Source organism: Clupea harengus, chromosome 9 (genome assembly GCF_900700415.2).
Source record: "Clupea harengus chromosome 9, Ch_v2.0.2, whole genome shotgun sequence".
In the NCBI taxonomy this organism is placed as follows: domain Eukaryota; kingdom Metazoa; phylum Chordata; class Actinopteri; order Clupeiformes; family Clupeidae; genus Clupea; species Clupea harengus.
Window position 1 is genome coordinate 10,361,532 of NC_045160.1, and position 19,446 is coordinate 10,380,977.

Genomic DNA, 19,446 nt, shown 5'->3' on the forward strand with positions numbered 1-19,446 from the left:
TGATTTTTGCTTTTGGCATTGCTCAGGGAGCGCTATCAATCTCCCACCCTGCCTCATCGCTCTTCATCTCAGAACAAGCAGCAAACAAATGTGCAAATCTATTCTTTTGTTCATTTATTTCCACTTTTCCCTCTCCCGCTCTCTCTCTTCCTCTGTATATCTGTGTTTGGCAGAAATTGAGGGTGTTGAAGCCGGTCCCTAAACAGAGGAAGCATCATTTAACATGCAGCTCGCAAACACATATTAAACACATCAAGACAAATGACGGTGTCTGGCTGGCTGACAGCGCTGTCTTCCTCGGGAGCTCCCGTAGATTATGATGTGTCACAGTGGCGAGGGGAGGAGAGCGACAAGCTGCAGCATGTTGCCTCGTCAACAAACAAAGGGGTTGTGGAACGAGGGCTTTTTTTAGCCTATTTCAAACACCATTCCAAGGACCAGATACTGTTTGTGTAATGTGTGTGTTTGTGTGTGTGTTTGTGTGTGTGTGTGTGTGTGTGTGTGTGTGTGTGTGTGTGTGTGTGTGAGAGTGCTTACTGGTATTCCTGACTAAATATCACTTGGGCTGACTGTGGGGGGGGCTTTTATGCCTTTATTGGCCTTTGAGGTCGAGGCCTCCCCTTGAAATTGGGGCATTCCAGTAGCAGCTAAGATTGCGATGGCTCAGAGAACGTGATGTCTGAACAGGTTCAGACTTCTGAAGTGACTACCTTGTTATGATTCTTTCTTTGCAGTTTGCACTTTAATTAACATCCCTTTGACTCACTGGAGTGAAACCTGGTGCAAGTTGTTACATTGCATGCAGAGGCCAGTTTAGCAGAAAAAAAACTGATTGAGTAGTGTCTCTTGTGACAACCATGTTTTTATTCCCAAACTGACATGGTATTGGATCTTGTGTCAACCCCAGACTGAATGCTGGCAAATAGTTATGTGATTGTCTGACTGATGACAGTAGATGTGATGTCAAAGGTGCTCCAGCAACTATCTCTGAGTCTCCCATCAAATGCAATCATCTTTCAGTCCACCGCCCCCCTAACCACAACTCTTAGCCATCAACAAAGGTTGCCACCCTCTCATCCGTATTTTTCTCTGCATCCAGTCCACCTCTGGTTGATACCTTTCTTTTTTTCTGTCATTCATTTATTTTAGGCTAAAACACGTCTCCTGTTAAAAAAAAAAAAAAAAACATTTTTACACTTCCCAAACATCCTTACAGATGTATTTATGTTCGTGATTCCCATTATAAGACACAGTGAGCAAGCGTTGCAGCATTGCCTGTGAATTCACAGCACTGGTTCTTGTGCGTTAATTTTGTAGGGGCTCGCCTTCAATCCTACCATTGGGGGGAGCTAAAAGCCCACGGTGATAAAACAGCCACCGCATAACTAACCGACAATTGATACCTCTGCAACCGATAATGTGCCTACCCGACGCTTCAGTGCAAGCTCCCGCAGTACTTTACCTTTCAGCTGCATCTATTTGCACGGGCAGCGACTGAACTTCCCTGATTTTCACTACATATGTGATAGAGTAAATGCCATTTGGTTTAGACAGCGGAAGATGTTCACAGAAATAATTGGATTAAAAGACTTTTCCTTTTTTCTCTTTTTCTTTCTTTTTGCCATTCATTCTCTCCTTCTTTCAATCTTGTATTCTTTCTAGATGAGAAAAAGCCCGATTTGGGTTTCAACCCTCTTTTACTGTCAGCTTCTAGTTTTCCTTCAATCTTTCGATCTCCCTCGTGTTCTTATTCTAAGCTCTGTAATCTTGCCGCGTGTTTTATGTGGGCACACTGCGGGCTCCAGCAAACACAACTGATGGTACTGCTATACCGGTACTGCTACTCCAAGCTTTCCTCACACTGAATAGGGTCATCAAAAGAAAATGAGACACAAATATTAAATTCAGATTGCGCGTCCACTGCCCAAGACCACAACCGTTCCACAGAAACAGAATGCATATATGATTATTTCGTGTCCATCTGATATGTTTGTATGCATTAAAAAAGCCCAATATCTTGCTATACCATTACATTTCACACACATGATTCAACTATATGTATCTATTCCTTGTTTTGCGCAAACTGCCTTGACAATAAGTCCATTAGTTGAGGAGCAGATGCCACCCTTCGCAAGTACCGCTCCGCGCAGAAGCGCACTTCGTTAGGTATTGTTTGAAAGCTCTTCTGCCTCTCCTGTCTGCTTCGGTGAGGCACTGGACCACTTTGTTTGTAACTTTGAGAGTTGCATTAATGATAGCGCTTTGCCAACACACTTAAGAGACACCCATTAGCTTCCTCCTCTTCACCATCTCCCTCTTCCTTACTCCCTCCCTTGCAACCTCTCTCCTCCCCCTTCGGCTTTTCTCTTGGTGCCTGTGTCAGTTAAAGCTTGGTCGTAGTAGAGTGCGCATAGGCTTTGAGGGGCTAGAGTTATAGATGGGCTACAGGGGGAGAGGACCAGCTCTCACGCCTAACACATCCACTCGCTTCTCTGCTTACAGCGCTTGAACACCCGGGGCGACTTAACTAGTGCCCCGGTGTGCAAACGCAGAAGGGTTGGTCACGGCGGTATGGAACTTCGGAGTCCTGTGACAGGGATTTAAATGTCTTTTCGCGTTCAGCCGAGACTTCACACAGCACGATGATATGCAAGGTGCTCTCAAGAACCATCTGAAGGATTCCAAACCAGTGAGCCGGCTTTAAATAAGGGGCTGCGTTTCTCCTTGTCTTGTTTGGAAACACCAGAAGAACTGTGTTATTCACTCATCATTCATGGATTGTTGTTTTGATGTGGCACTGATATAAGATAGTCTATCCCCGCGTTAAGTTAATGTGTGTTGCAAACAGCTGGGATAACACACGGAGTGGCGGCTGATTGAGTCCTCGGTGACTTGTTTGTTTCCTGCATGTCTGTGGAGATGTGCTAAAGGTTTTCAAATCTACAGTTAATAAAATGAACAGTTTCACCTTTGAACAGTGCATGCGGCTTTAGCTCGTCTTTAGGAACGAAATCCAAAGCTGCTGTTTCTAAGGAGGAACAGTTGTCATTCCTCACTTCTGGGGAAATATTGTGGCTAAATCAAGAATTTGCGCGAAGCCGTGGATCTTTACTATGTCAGAATGGGTCCGCTAGCGTACATCTTTCTCTGTGGATTATTACACTTTCAAGTCGACGGTAAGTTCTACAACATTGTAATTGAATATTGTGAGTAAACTCTGGGTCTTTCGATGACGTGAAACCAATTAATTCATATGGAAATCAGAGCCAAAGTTCGGATTTAAGTCTGTATTTAAATGTGACCTTGGGCTTATGGGGTTAAGATATATGAATTTCGTTTGTATTTTACTCATTTAGAATTCCGTCACATCTGTTAAAAAAAAACCACCATTAGTGCTTAAAACTTGCAATCGCAGTGATCTTTTAGTTTATGAACAGCGACGAATAAAGACGACATAGCCTATTCGTGATGCCATTTTGGAGTTTTAAATAGTTTACTGTTTATTTTACATGCTGTCAGAAAACAGGGTGTTGGGTATTTGTTGAAGTGGGAGTCGGAGTAAAGAAAGATATTCATATATTTTTTTCATGTCATGGGTAAGACCTGTTAATCAGGCAGCCCGTAGGCCTATATCTTAAGTCATTAAACATTGCAGTCGCAGTCTCGGGTTTTCTGTATCTCTGACACCAGCAGTGGCAACCGTTGCTTACAGTAGGCCTAATATTGCCCTGAGAAACCGTCTCTAGGTGTGCAACTGTCTCTAGGTGTGCAACTAAAAACTATATTGTTACTATTGATTGTCTGCTAAGGGGGATTCCAATGTATAGGTCTCCTCCAACTAGAACATTGGACCCTTAAGGCTTGTATGTATGGTAGACAAGCCATCTTTGATATTTCCTTATCAATACAGAGGAATGTTAAAATGTGGTGCAATCAGTGCTTAGTAGCACATGTTATAAAATGAAATAACACCTTGTAGACCTGAAACAGATTTAGAGGCACTTCATTATCTGATAGTTGCTTTATTAATCATTAACAATGATCATGCTGCTAATTGTGCTAGTCATTGACTGTTTGAATTCATTTGGAGGTGGAACTGTGAAACCACAGCCACAGCCAGATCTTTGGAACATGTCTACCAGCATTCGTTGTGATATGTATTGCATTTCTGTAGCTTGCATGCTGAGCAAGCTTTCACCATGCAAATCAGCTGATGTATTTACTAAATCCATCGCTAGGTCCACTTTTTTTGTTCAGAAATGATGAGCTCTTACTGGACATATAGGATGATGAGCATGCAAAGTCAGTATGCTGTTTTTTTAGTACATGTTTAATGCAAAATGCAGTCATGGTACCAGGGCACAGTGTGCCTGCAGAATGGGGATGTAGATATGTTTAAACAGGCCACTCATACTCAGCACTCTTTGCCCTTTTTCACTTAGATTTCTGTCCAGTGAGTGGTGCTGTGGTAGACAGTGCAGGCAGCTCTAGAGCATAGGTTGGATGTTGGGAGGTGGGCGACTGAGGCTCACTCTCCCCACTTCTCCTCTCTGACGGCCGATGCCATTGTCCATTGGCCTGGGGCTCATGTGGTTGTTTCTATCAAATTTGCTCTCGTCCACTTGGTCAGTCCCTTTGGAGTCGGGTAGCCTAGTACCTTTTCAGAAAATACAAAACCCACTCTTCAGCTTCCTTCCCTTCTCTCTCTCTCTCTCTCTCTCCCTGTCCCTCTTCCCCTCTCTCTCTCTGTCCCTCTCTCTCTTTCCATCTCTGTCTGTGTTCCTGTGTTGAACCACATCCACTGGTGGTTGCTAAGCGCTCGCGGATGGCATGGCCGGAGCTGCAAAGGGAGAAGGGGGTATGGATCTTTTCGGGTGGCTGTGAATCACTCCTCCTCCCCCTTCTCCTCTCTCTCCCTCCCTCTCTCCTCTCTCTCTCCCTCTCTCCCTCCTTCCCTCCCTGTTGCAGCAGCGCCACCCATCAGCTGGCCCTTTGAGGGGTAATGCCTGGGCTCCTTGGTGAGGGAGGAGCTGTTTCTGAGGGTCCACTTAGCCAGACAAAAAAGCTTGGCAGTGGCATTCAGGCAGCCAACACTGGCAACAAAGCCAGCCTGGCTGAATGGCGTCAGTCAGCACTGTTTAGGTCTCAGTGATTAATATGGCCCAGTTTAAGAGAAAAGGAGAGTGTGTGAGAGAGAGAGAGAGAGAAAGAGAGATTTAGTTGAAAAAGCTAGTCAGGAAGAAGTGCTGGGAGTTGGGTGAGGAATAATCATTGTGCGGGGGGAGACAGAGACAGAGGGAATGGGGAGGCAGTGACATAGATCACACTTAGAACAAATGACCAGTGAGAGCCCTGGCTAAAAAAGGCCGGTTCTAAGCGCTCCGTCAGTAACTGGAGAGACGTGTCTCCCAGCGCAGGTGTCGCTGGTGCGTTTTTTCTGCAATGCTGCTGTCGTGTTTTTGTGCCACGCTGGGCATCCATGTGGAGAAGAAATAAAAACAGGCACACAGCAACTGCCACCGGAGCGTATCTGTGACCCTGAGCTATTTCAGGGGCCTCACAGTTGCTCGTGTCTGATCTCCGCGGTCCATGCCCGCTTGGCTGCCCGTCCTCCGCAGGACGGGATGCATGGATGACTGAAGGGTGCTGAAACACGATGCCCCTGCTGCCTGTCTCCACGAGGCCCCCGCTGGGCGGGCGGACGGACGGGTACCGGGAGACTCTGGCGGGGGCCTGTCACTATCCGGCTCGGATCCTGTCCGGCCTGGGGCTGGGGTTTCACAGCTGCTTTGTCAGGAGAAACATAAACCCTGGAGTGTCTGACAGGCAGAGTGAAAGAGAGAGAGAGAGAGAGAGAGAGAGAGGGAGGAAAAAGAGAGGGAAAGTAGAGGGAAAGACAAAGTGGTCTAAGTCACGGGTGTTGTTTGTGTGTGTGTGGGGGGGGGGGGATTTGAGAACTTTTGAAAGTGAAAGTTGAGGTTGAGAGCTCGGAGGAGTGGTTGCCAGTTTAATCATCGCAGAGAAGCGAACAAGATCATGGGCAGAGTAGCGGAGCTGTAATTGAAAGCAAGGCCCGATTAAAACGGTGATATACGAAGAGAGAGGAGGGATGAGGAGTGTGTGTGTGTGTGGGGGGGGGTGTGTGTGTGAAAAAGACCCGCTGAGGTCAGAGCATTATAATGCCTTGCTCAAATGTGATTGTTCTGCTCGAGTTGGCAAGGTTTAAAGCGGCACCGTTGTAATTGTGCTTCATTTCCGGGGTAGTGCCGATGGTAATGATGAGCCCGCGCTCTGTAATCCCTGGGCGGCCTCTCTCTCTCTGCGCTCCGTCTCCGAGTGTTTCATCACTGTCATAGGGGCCGACGAGAGCCATTCCGGGGCCGCAGGGGCCTGCTCGCAAACGCAAAGGCAGTTTGACTCCCTGATTAAAGCGCAGGAGATGGGGTCAGAGTAAAAGGAGGAGAGAGAGAGACAGAGAGATAGAGAGAGAGACAAAATAGAGAGAGAGAGAAAGAGAGATAGAGAGCCAGAGTAACAAGCAAGAGAGTGAGAGAGAGAGAGAGAGACAGAGAGATAGAGAACCAGAGTAACAAGCAAGAGAGAGAGAGAGAGAGAGAGAGAAAGAGAGCCAGAGTAACAAGCAAGAGAGTGAGAGAGAGCGAGGTGAGGCGTGGGGGAATAATGAGGTCGCCAGGAGTCGGGTTGCGAAAAGGCGGAACGTGGAGCGCCGTGCCTCCATCGACTGGTGCTTGCGCCCCGGGGAAGTTGAAAAGCCGGGGCCGCTTGCTACTCAGCAGCTTGCCTTTCAGGAAGGCCCTCCGAACATTTGCAGCTCAACTCAGCATGCAGAGAGCCTGCTGCCTCTCAGATTTGTATTAGATTGCCGTTTGAAGTCTCTGGTTACCAGCGAAACATGCAGGCGTGTCAATGGGTGATTTATTCGCCGGCGCTAAGGTGTTGCTTTGCAGCGTCGGTACTTAGAAGGCTTACCCGCTAATCTGCTGAGTCTGTGAAGGCGATGGCGGGTTCGATTCGGCGCTGGAATGTCAAATGCGGATTACGGTGTCGTGTGGAAGAAGATTTATGTACTTTGAGGATAACAGAAGGGGAAAGGAGATAATTTCATCACCAGTTGTTTTAACTGCAGTCAGTCTGGTCCAAGGGGCTGACATTTGCAGCGGGCGAAAGCTGGTAATGCCTCTCTCATGTTGCCCAGGGAGACAGAGATTGAGGTTTAAGAAAATCACTGTGGTGATCGTGGCATTTTCCTTTTTAAAGGATTTGCAATGTTTTTTTAAACACTCTCCCCATGTCTAGATTATATTCTCCATTTATATGCAACAGCACTGAAAATGTTCTCTTGTGATAAAAAACAGAAAACAAACTCTTTGCTTCTTTTCTCTGTTGGGTGATGGCTGATTGGCCATTGCATCAAAGCGCTGGTTGTGAAGACCTGCTTCCACAGGCAGTCTCTCACTCATCTCTGCCTGTGTGAGAACATGCGGATGGAGGAGGAATGCAACCAGCGGGTGGGCGGTGTGGAGGGCTCCACCTGCAGTAGACCGTGTGTGCTGGTGGTGGTGGTGGTGGGGTTTGAGGGAGTAAGAAGGGTTGAGGGATCGTCTCAGGGCCTCCTGAAATGATTAATGGCACGTGGAGACCAGGCCCTCACCTGCTCCACACACCTGAGACTACAGACTACACACACACACACACACACACACACACACACACACACCTGTAGGAGCCTAGGAGCTCCTTCATGCTCTAGAGAGTGCGCATGCTCTCCGGGCAAGCTGCAGAACAAATATATGATAATCTGTCCTCTGCATATACACAGGTTATCTCTGGTCATGTTTCCTAAACAGCCAACTGTGTGTCACCGGCATTCCAGCCAGGTTTTGCATTCCAGGTTTTCCCCAGGAATTCCTTACCAACAGCTTAATGCAACATGCAGTGTGCTGCAGTTCAGTATTTGACAATCTTCTCCTTTAACTACAGTAAATTATTTGTCTATCAACTGAATGATATCCGAAATAGTGTTGCTCCTGATAAGATTCCTCCCCCTGCTGTCGAGTGTTTCCATTTGAATGAATGTTTACTGAGTAGAGTGCTGTGTAGACATGCCAGCGGACTAGGAACCTGAGGCCAGATAAAAAGCCAGGGCCCATTTATTCGTAAAGTCAGATAGTACTGGCTTGATAGCGAAGCATGTTAGTTTTATCTCCAACCTCATGTTGCAGACTGCCGATTTGTGTGTGGGGAAGCGGCTAATCGCTCGGTCTCCCATCGTGCTTTTCCTTGCCCTCTGGTTGGCTGTCTCTCGGCAACACTCCGATAGGAGGGATCTGTGTCAAGGCTGAATGACTCACCAAAATGCAAACACCACAGGCTCGGGCACACACACACACACAAACACAAAAACACACTCACACGGACACACATTCCTACATGTATATCGTCCGCAGGTACATGAACACAACTGCATGCTGGTCTGTTGCTTTCAGCTGGGTCTTGATTTCTGAACTCAACTAAGGCAGTCACAAGATTGCTTTTATTATTGACTAACAATAAGAAATAAAGTTCAAATGAAATTGCTAAAAAAGATCCATTGTGTCTTCAGGCTACGTGTAAAGGCAAGGACAATTCCTTCATTGTCGATGGTATTGTTTAGAGGGTTGAGTGTGGGCTGTAGGGGGGGTGGAGGGAGCAGGAAATAAAAATGTATGAGGCTGTGAGTGTAGGATTGGTGAAGACAGAGAGGCCGCGCGGCACTCAAAGCCACATCCGTCACCTGAGTCAGGCGTGCCGGGCAGTAATGCAGCACAGAGCGGGGCCAGGCAGTGAATAAAGCCCACTCCATCCTCATGCATCACCCGCACCTGACGGCCGCCTCCCTCTCAGCACGCCACCCTCGCTGCCTTAATGAACACGTTAGATATACGTACCTGTGTGTATGAGCACACACACACACACACACACACACACACACACACACACACACACACACACACACACACACACGATATAGGTCTACACAGGGGCACTCTCAAAAGCGTACAAACAGGTACACATACCATTACACGTTCACATAGGACTCAGATACACCAACACACACACACACACACACACACACACACACACACACACACACACACACACACACACACACACACACAAACAACCCCTTGCAGTGTGGTGAGATGGATTCTCATAGCTCCATACTGCACAGCTGGATCACAGGAATGAGCTGATCTCAAGTAGAGCTGTTTGTTGTATTTGCCTATGAAATGAAATGGATGTTGGTTTGTTGCACTGCTGTAATGTGTTTTTCTGCAGTCCTCTGTGTCCTTACTCATTATACTTGAGTCGGTCTGTGTGTGTTTAGTATTTTCTTTTTTTTGAGGAGGGTTCTCTGACTATGACATTCAGCATCGTGCAGATAAATGGCTGGTTGAAAGCCTGGGTGGAGAGTGGTGATGAAAACGCTGTCTGGAAAAAATGAATGCAGTGTCCAAGCAATCATGTTCTCCTAAATGACTGATGTTGAAAGAGCTGTTGGTAGAAAATGGACAGTGTGTGTGTGTGTGCAGGGTTGGGGTGTTACATGTAATGGAGTAATGGAGTAGTTATGTAATTGAATTACAAAATAGATGTTGTAATCCATTGCAGTTACTGAGAAAAAATAACTAATACAAATGTTGATGATTAGAAAGGGGCATTACATCGGGATTGGATTCTCTTCTGTAAAAGACTTTAAAGCTCATATGAAGAATATAATTGTACTTTGCATCTTTTCAACATCTAGACAGGCTCCATTCATTTGACAGTAGACTATGCGCTTACATTTTTAGCGCTGTTTTTGATTGCTTTCCTTGATTTTGAACCGCCTCTCCTCTGCCAATCAAAAGGTAATAGAAAGTAATCAAATGTAATAAATTACATAACTTGACTACTTTATTGAAGTAATTAATAGTAATAGTACATTACTTATTATATTTTGAACACCTGTAATTTATTACATTTCAAAAGTCACTTTCCCAACCCTGTGTGTGTGTCTGTGTTTGTGTTTGCCTGTCTGTAAACCCAAAGAGGCCCCTCTATTTCCCCCTAAACTCTGAAGCCCTTGCCCTCACCCTCCCTGGGCAGCCTTGGATTAAGTGTCCTACGAAATAGGAATTTAATAAATCTCATCCTGACCTCCATAAATACACTGGCAACACAAATGCAACACAAACTCTCTCGACCTGCTCCCATTCAAGTCTGGGTAGGGGGGCCTGTGGTTCACCCCCGTTAGCTCACTACATCATTCTGAGAGGAACCATGGCCACGTTCCTAAATAACTCCACATCTTCCCCAACCGAGTCGTGTTGCCGTGGCGAGCCAGTAGGATCAGGGGCGTGGAGTGAACCCTACGGCACGTGCCACGTGTTCACTGTTGCCCCGGCCTCAGCTACCCGGCTCCTTCAATCACACGCTCATCTCTCAACGCCGGGCATTATGGGTACCTGAAAGGCCCTTTTCCTCAGTCCCCCCTGCCCTGATTTCCAAAGCAACAAAGTGCTTATTTATTTTTTCCTCCTCCTATTCATTTGGATGGGGAGGCTTCTGAGCAGCGCAGGTTGAAAGTAAAGAGATTACAATGCTTGAGGGGGAATCAATCGGTGCCATTCATTGCACTCCAAAAGAGTTAGGGAGGGGCTGGTAAGAGCAGCCAACACTTGAAAGCAAATAAAGAGAGAGAAATCAGTGCAACACATCACAGCACACCTGTTCTTGTGTGTGTGCACGTGGATAGACACGCAAATACATACACACACACACACACACACACACACCATAAGAAGAATGTATACCAGCATATGCACTGCAAACACACTTAAACAAAAGCCACTCCTGCAAACACACACGCGGACATTCCTCTCTGCCACACATACACACACACACACACACACACAAACACAGACACACACACACACACACACACACACACAAACACAGACACACACACACACACACACACACACACACACACACACACACACACACACACACACACACACACACACACAAGATAACAGCTTTTGCAAACACAAACCCCCTCACTTCCATGCCACAGCACACCCATTCCTCACATGGCTACACACGGAGACACATGGAGACACGGGGAGAAGGGTCTGTGAACTTGGCGTGGACACAGGACATACGAGCTTGGCTTGTTTCACTGGAGCAGATACAGATAGACAAATGGCAGGGCCAGAGCTGCTATGAAGACTCAGCAGGAAGGGAAAGGAAGGAGGGGTGGAGCGTGTATGTGTTAGAGTGTGTGTGTGTGTGTGTGTGTGTGTGTGTGTGAGAGAGAGAGAGAGAGTAGGGGAGAGGACAGGAGGAGGGGAGAGAGAGAGAAGGAGGGGGAGAGGTGGAGCATCAGAGGAAGCCAGTGGGCTTGTACGCTCGAGTGGAGCGCGCATTGGAAATCATTTGATCTGCATCACACAGTTCAGTGTCCCCGACAGTGCCCTGACAGCCCCACAGTGCGTCCGGCTCAGATTCCTCACACTAATCAGCCTACAGAGAAAGAGTCACGGAGAGAGAGAAGGGAGGGACGGAGGGAGAGAGAGAGGGAGAAAGAAGGAGAGTAAAAGAGAGAGGGAGAGAGAAAGGGACAAAAAGAGAAGGCAGATATGAAACACAAGACAAGGAAAGACTGAAGAAGAGAGGAAGAAAAAGTGTGTGAGAGAAAGGGAGAGAAATAGATAATGAGAGTTAACACAGCCCTTATCAGCACGCTTCTGTTCAGCTGTGTGTCCTCTGTAGATCTCTCTCTCTCTCACTCCTTCTCTCTCTCTCTCCACCTTTCTTCAGCCCGCTTGTTGTGTGTGAGCCGCACGGCTGGAGAGAGCGAGCGCTCGCAGGTTTGCTTTGACAGGCTGTCTCCTGGAGGAAGAGATAACATCACACCAGGGCCCGAATGCCACTGAGCTGAGGCTGAGGCAGAGGCAAAGTCTACAAAAGAGAAATGTGAAAGGAATCCAGTCAAACGAAGAGAACAACCAAACAAAGGAAAGCAAAGTGAAAAAACAAAATGATAAACTGAGGGGGAAAAAAAAGAAAAAAAAACTTCTATCTGAGACTATGACACCAAGTGTCCACAGAAAGAGAGAGAGCGCGCACGAGAGAGATAGATGATGTGTGAGTGAATGCTTCGCAGTGACAGAGGCAGACAGAGGACTCAGTGGCTAAGGCAGAAGCTTTTTTGTAATGCTAGGTATGCACCATGGGCCATTACAGCAGAATATGATCTTCTCTTTCCCACAGTTATCTATTTATACCCCAGCTGCATGCGCTGGAGAGATGGGGTAGAAAAAGAAGGAAAAAAAACACACAGCAGTGTAATGTGCTGATACGGAGTCAATAAGGCCCCAGCATCTGCAGTGTTTACCAAGAGCTCTGCAATCTGATAATTGTTACAAGGCGGCATCTCTGCAGCGGCGGAGTCCTGCCTCTCCTGGAATTACTTTTGTGTTTGCCCACGGTGTATGGATTTGAGACAGACAGAGAGAGAGGGAGAGAGAGAGAGGGAGAGAGAGAGGTAGAGAGAGAGGGAGAGAAAGAGGGAGAGAGAGAGAGAGAGGGTGCAGCCAGTGAAGCACTGAAGCGAAACAGAGCTCAGCATGTTGGTGTGACGTGCGTGTGTGACGTGCGTGCGTGAGGGTGTGTGTGTGTGTGTGTGTGTGTGTGTGTGTGTGTGTGTGTGTGTGTGCGCGTGTGTGTGTGTATGAGAGAGTGGAGTTTACCTCTCTTCTGATCGGTGGGAACACTACACACTGTACTGTGCATTGCCTTGAGATTAGTCTGCTTCATGAAGATGATTCTGTGTGATGTCTTCGACTCTGGTGGAAGCCCTGGTGTCCTTGCATTCTGATTGGCTGCTGTGGATACACTGAGCTCCTCTCGAGCTCCTCTGCTGCCTCTAGCAGCATGGAGACAACAGGCATGGTGTCTGTGGGGCGAGAGAAAAGCAAGGGATCTGACAGCATCCTAAAGAAGATGAATCTGGAGGGCTGTGTGTGTGTCTTTGAGTAGGCAGAACGGTCTGGCGTAGCAGGTTAGCAAGTAACATCATCCCAGTTTCCACCCGCTGTTTTTCCACATTTCCCCCCCGATGACATGACGGATGTCTCCCTGCCACCCCTACCAGACAGAAGATATCAGTCTTCGGAGTAGGATAGAAAGAGAAGGGAAGATGCAAAGAGAGAAAGAGAGAGAGAGAGAATGAGAGATCTACTCTCACATTGCTTGAAGCTGCAGATAGAACCCTTCTGGAATTGATTATAGCCTTGGAAGAGGGCCTCTACTCCCAGTCCTCTCAAGGCTTTGCCGTGAACCTTCTGGATGGACTTGTTAGTACAGAGGCATTCCCTACTGATAACTACAACATCCATGTCCACCTCATATCTCTTCTGTCTTCTGGCCCTGTCAGCAGAACCAAGGGCCTTGAGTTAAACATGCAACGCAAGGGCACATGTTAAAGTAACTCAGCCTCAGCCAAGGGAGTTTCTTCATATAGGGAAGGTGCTATCGAGGGGAACGCTAGGGCCCAGTGTTGCTGGGGATACCTTGGATCCCTCTCCGTCTCACACACACACACACAGACACACACACACACACACACACACACACACACGCACACGCACACGCACAAGCACACGCACACACAGACACAGACACACACACACACACACACACACTCACACACACCTGCGCACACACAGACACGCACGCGTGTGTCCGTCGCCAGAATAAGTGATATCTCTTCGGGGAGCCCTTTGCTTTCATGCACTGGTGGAGGCTGGTGTGGGGTATTGATTTGGTCGGTGGGCTGGGATTTCTCTCGGGGGCCAATAAAAATAATTACCAAAAGATCATCAAAGGGCCAACCTTCTGCTCTACACATGAATAAATATGCGATAAAAACAATGAAAGAACCGTCGCTACTTGTGTGGTCACTGCTGAGGGAGACAGGCTGCTTTCTTTAGGTAATGAGGGGTGCCGGTAACATGAAATGCATTTACTTTACAGGTTATGGTTCAGCTTTGGACAAAGAGCAATAGTATTGTGTCAACCTATCCAAAGGTCAGACTGCAGAGAAAATTAGGAATTGAAAGGGGAAACACAGAACGTACACATCGGTGTGTAAGGCATCAGGTTAGCCATGAATATAACCCTTAATGTTGAGCAGGATCTTTGAACAAACAACCCAATTGATATAAGTGTGTTGCTTGTCCTTTCAGCGTCTTGTCTTCAGATGTGTGTCCATTGTGACTGAGTGCTTGTACGTTGTAGAGCATGTTGCATAATTTGCACTCCCTCCGTGGTGCACAAAAGCAGGAGGTAGGTGTGGGGAGGAGAGCATTGTCTCTGACCTGCCTTTAAACAATGCCTAACATGACAGCCTGTCCCTCCAGAGGCCACTCTGTGCAACCATAGGAACCACGGCCTCCTCCCATCTCTGTCGAGATGAGTGTGAGGAGGGAGGGAGGGAGGGAGGGAGGGGGAGGCAGGCAGAGGGGGAGGGGGGAGGACTGGGAGACAGCCAGCCAGCGAGGAGGCAAGACAAATGATTGACAAGCCAAGCCATGCCTCTCCCACAAGCAGCTAGATGTCCACATGCACAGAGGACAGCCTCACACTCCCCCCCCCCACCCCCCTCCCCCTCCCTCCCTCATGTCTGAATGTTAAAGTGGCACAGGCTGTGGGCCTTTCATTCAAGCCCCGGGCTTCTCATTGCTGTTCGCCCAATTCTTACCCTCCGTGTTTTGCCGCCACTTCCCCAAGAACATGGTGACGGTGGCCGGCGCTGGATGGGGGAGTGGGGGTGGTGGTGGTGGGGGGTGGTGGTAATGGTGGCATTAGCGTCGAGGCGGAATGGGCCGCGCTTGATTGAAGCCTGCGCCTGGAGACAAGAGTGAAGTGCACTCGCAGTGGCTCAGGAAAGCTCTTGATTGCACAATACACAGCGATCGTAATAAAGGGGCCACAGACAGCCCATTTGCTGTATAGGCCAGGCCACATGTGAGAGAAAAGGTGGCTCTATAGGAAGCTGCAAATTGACTTTTCTTTTCCAGAGAGGGAAGCCGTATAGCCTCATGACTAGCTGAGGGCAAGATGAATTAACGTACCACTAGGATCCTCTTTTTATGCTCCACATGTGCCTCAGTACAATGCAGAGAAAAGGGGGACAAGATCACTGTCATGTAGTAATGGTGTCAGCTTGGAATATATGCACCTTATGAAAAGGCAGGTTGTGTGGGGTGTGGGTGGACATCTTGGTTTGGTATGCATGAGGCTGGGCATGTTCACTTCTCTCCCTGTGGACAGTCCTACCCTACCCTACCCTACCCGGCACTTCCTGGAAGGACACTGTGACCAGTCACGTCTCGTCTCCTGTCTCGTCTCTCGTCTCCTCTTTCCTTTCTCCTTCAGCTCAAAGGAACCTGCATCCTTGGGGCTGGGGGGAAAGGACAATTGCACAGGCATCTGCCGTGTGCATTTCTTTCTTCCTCGAGGAAAAAAAAACAAACAAAAAAAAAAACGACAAAAAAAACACGCAAGCAGATGGAGACTCAAGGTTTAAGTGATTAGGTGCAGTAGATTGGAATACAAATTGGATTAGGAGAAATTAGACTGATGTAAATCGAATCGAGTCACAGTGCTCCGTGCTGGCGGCCCTTCGCCTTCGCCCTGCGCGTGTCAGGCCCACTGCAAGGCCCCGTTGGATTATGGGAGGAAGCAGATGCTCCAATGAGATAGGAATTAATGTGCCTTTGACACCCCAGCTGAGGGGGTGGGGGAGGGCACCGAGGGTCCCCAAGTCCTTCCCTTATCTTGCACCCCATTTATCAATGTCATAATGTTAATTAGTACTTCATTCATTAAGTCACTTATAGGCGGAATACAAACCTACCCCCCCCCCCTCCTCCTCGCCCTACTGCTGTCAGGGAAATTGGCTTTGGGGTTAGACTCTGGCGCTGTGACTCCCAAACACTGCCAATAGAAAAGAGGAGACAAGACAGGACGAAAAATAGGTGGGTGAGCTGAGAGGAAGAAAAAAAAGGTGTTTTGTGGTGCCAAGTGTGATTGCGCTGTGAGTTGATTCATAGTGATGATAGTAAAACAGGTTGTATTCAAATGATATAGCTACTTGAGGGTTTAGGAGAGAGTGGGGGCCTGGGGGGTTGGGCTGGAGTATCGGGTGTCCCTCCCCACCTCTCCCCCTCTCAGTGTCTACAAGCCCACTTTGGCGGCAGACACCAGGCCTGATCACTAATCAATGGGAGGGAAATGGCTGGAATTAGCCCAAATTAGGTGGAGTGGAGAGAAGTCAGCTGCCTTATGCCAGGGTCAATAAGGAGCTGTTTGAAGCTTGACCCCCGCGGTGAAAGGAACAAGGAATACACACACACACACACACACACACACACACACACACACACACACACACAGACACACAGACACACTCACACACACACACACCCACACGCATATAGACACACATGGACACACACACACACACACACACACAAAAACACACACACACACACACACACACACACACACACACACACACACACACACACACTTCCAAAAGCCTCTCACAGGCTAACCCTGGCCTGATGGTAGTGAACTCAGTAAACCCAGGAACAGTGTGAAAGTGCAAACTCACAGGGACCTCAGTAAACTTTTGTGCTGAGTGCTTTGCTAAGCGTCCTGTGTTGTGCCCTTGTCATGATGATGATAACCACATACACTACCCCAGCGCTCTCTGTACACAAGCACTCCCACACACACACACACACACACACACACACACACACACACACACACACACACACTCCCACACACACACGCGCACACACACACACACACACACACACACACACACACACACACACACACACACACACTAGCACTTTAAAGGGAGAGTGGTGGTATTCTGCTGCGTTGTGCTGCATTGCTGGTTGCGCTGCACTGCTGCACTGGCCGTCCTGAGCGGCAGAACTGAGCCATACGTATGTTCTAAAAGCAGGCAGGGTTGGGAGCAGGGAGTGGAGCTTAAGACTGGGTGTGTGACGATGTTGAGGTTAGCGAGGCGGAACCGGGCTTATGGCAGCCGTAATTCAAAAGAGGCTAATTCTGTGCGGCCCGGCCTTCGTGGGTCCTGCTTGGTGGTTTTTCCATGGATCAGACTCCTTTGTCTTGTGGTTTCTCTCTCCAGGCTTCAGTGATGTAAATTCTCCCTTGGCTTTGAGTTCTTATCTGCAGGGTTAAGACTTGGTCATAGACAAACACACATACACACACGCATACACACACACACACACACACACACACACACAAACACACAACATGTTTTCTTCTCCTTGGAGGGCATTATCATAACAGCCAGACTGCAGTAGCTGGGCCGGTGTCACCCTGAGAATAAAAGAGCGCGCTAGCGTAGGGAGGCCCAGGGGATTAGCATGTTCACACAGTGCTAGCGCCTGCTCCCCAAGGCCCCACTGCCCTTCCATCACACACACACACACACACACACACACACACACACACACACACACACACACACAGACACACACACACACACACACACACACACACACACACACTACACATGACACATACTGAGGTTTGTTCTCTGAGCTTCTGTTGCTGTGCCCTGGTCTACACTACAGGGACAATCATTCACTCTTTTCTCTTTCTTGAAAGACTTTCCATTGCCTTTGGCTCACTCCTGACATGTTTACACGCTGTTGTCGTACAGTATATAGGCCGCTCTCTGCATCTAGTCCAACACGTTTGCCTTGTTTTTTATTTACAAAGGGGCTGGTTCACAGTGACAAGTGGGGATGGGAATGAATTTACTAGCGGGATTAAAAGCTTGCGTGAAGGATTGCTGGAACAATAAAGCATGAAATAGCTGCTGGTTGGATGCCAGTGTGCAGTTATCCCCATCTCCTGTGTTGATATGAATATAAATTAGGCTGCTATCACAAACACCAAACACTTTTTATTTTCAAAAGCATTGATACCAGTATAGTATTATTGACTGTGGGTAATGTTGTAGTGCTTTATAATCTTATGTGGACATCAATCCTGAACTTTTTGTCCTGTTCATCTTTTCTTTCCAGGATCCCGTCTTCGCCAGGAGGACTCCCCTCCCCGGATAGTGGAGCACCCCTCTGACCTGATCGTGTCCAAGGGTGAGCCGGCCACCCTCAACTGCAAGGCTGAGGGGCGGCCCAGCCCCACGGTGGAGTGGTACAAGGACGGCGAGCGTGTGGAGACTGACAAGGACGACCCGCGCTCCCACCGCATGCTACTGCCCAGCGGCTCGCTCTTCTTCCTGCGCATCGTTCACGGCCGCCGCAGCAAGCCCGACGAGGGAGCGTACGTGTGCGTAGCCAGAAACTACCTGGGGGAGGCCACCAGTCGCAACGCGTCCCTAGAAGTAGCCTGTAAGTTTGACGACTCTGTGCGTCTCCGTCTCTGTTGTCGTTTATGGTTTACGTGCCAACGGGTCACAGCCACAGCTTTGTCTTTGAAGTGTACGCGCACATCCTAAGAGTATTCTGCCCACGCCAGACCGGGTATAATGGTGCGAGCCCCATACGCCTGAAGGGACATTGGATGACTGGGTTTGGCTTTGAAGCCACAGAGGATCAAAAAAGGGAATAAGCATTCTTGAGGAGCAATGTGGCCTCTACAGAAAGCACGTAATAAATCCATTATTTCAGCAAACAATTTTGGGGTCTGGGTTTGATATAGGAAATGGCATGTACATTTACTCCACAAACATAAGTCAAAATGTAGGAAATCACAAAACCCATGCCCACATCAAGTCAACGTGAATCATGTTTAATTACACAGACTGTCTCTTTCAACTTTCCAAAGCCTCACAGAAAACATGATGTTGTTCAGCACTTATCCGTCTGTGTTTACCCTTGTCATGCCAACCCGTGGCAGTTTTTGCGTTTGTTTACCCTGAGCTTAGATGGGCTCCCACTCTGTTGTCTATTACGCTTTTGTTTAGGCCGCTTTTCCTGAAGTTTGGCGCACAAGTTTAGTCGGATTTATTTGTGTCCTGAGGGTCTACGTAAGGTGAAGTATCTCTTTGTCTCCTGGGTCGCTTTGGAGTCTGGATTTGACGCGCGTGAGGCCGAGTAGAATGTGATGACTGGGGTATGACCGGAGGATGGGAGCGACAGCAGCTGTAGATGAAAGAGTGGTACCGGACACTGGACACTGGCAGGCGGGAGGGGAGGCATGGGGAGTACCTGACTCGCAGATCATCTTCCCTTTGAAGATGGAGGTCCAATCATGAACCTCCATCCCCCTCACACACACACACACACACACACACACACACTACCCGAGGCTCTTGGTCCC

General features: G+C 48.2%; 1 protein-coding gene across 13 annotated transcripts in view; it reads left to right on the forward strand.

Moving 5' to 3' along the window:
• The window catches only part of robo2 (roundabout, axon guidance receptor, homolog 2 (Drosophila)), a 362,580-nt gene that overhangs the window by 168,356 nt on the left and 174,778 nt on the right, over nucleotides 1–19,446 (forward strand). For 12 of the 13 annotated variants that reach the window (XM_031573314.2, XM_042708692.1, XM_042708691.1 and 9 more), the window contains one exon: nucleotides 18,189–18,515. In XM_031573314.2, the coding sequence (XP_031429174.1) occupies nucleotides 18,189–18,515 (327 nt within the window). Of the gene's footprint in view, nucleotides 1–2,080; nucleotides 3,177–18,188; nucleotides 18,516–19,446 lie in introns of those variants that run through there. The other variant, XM_031573318.2, reaches the window with a different exon arrangement.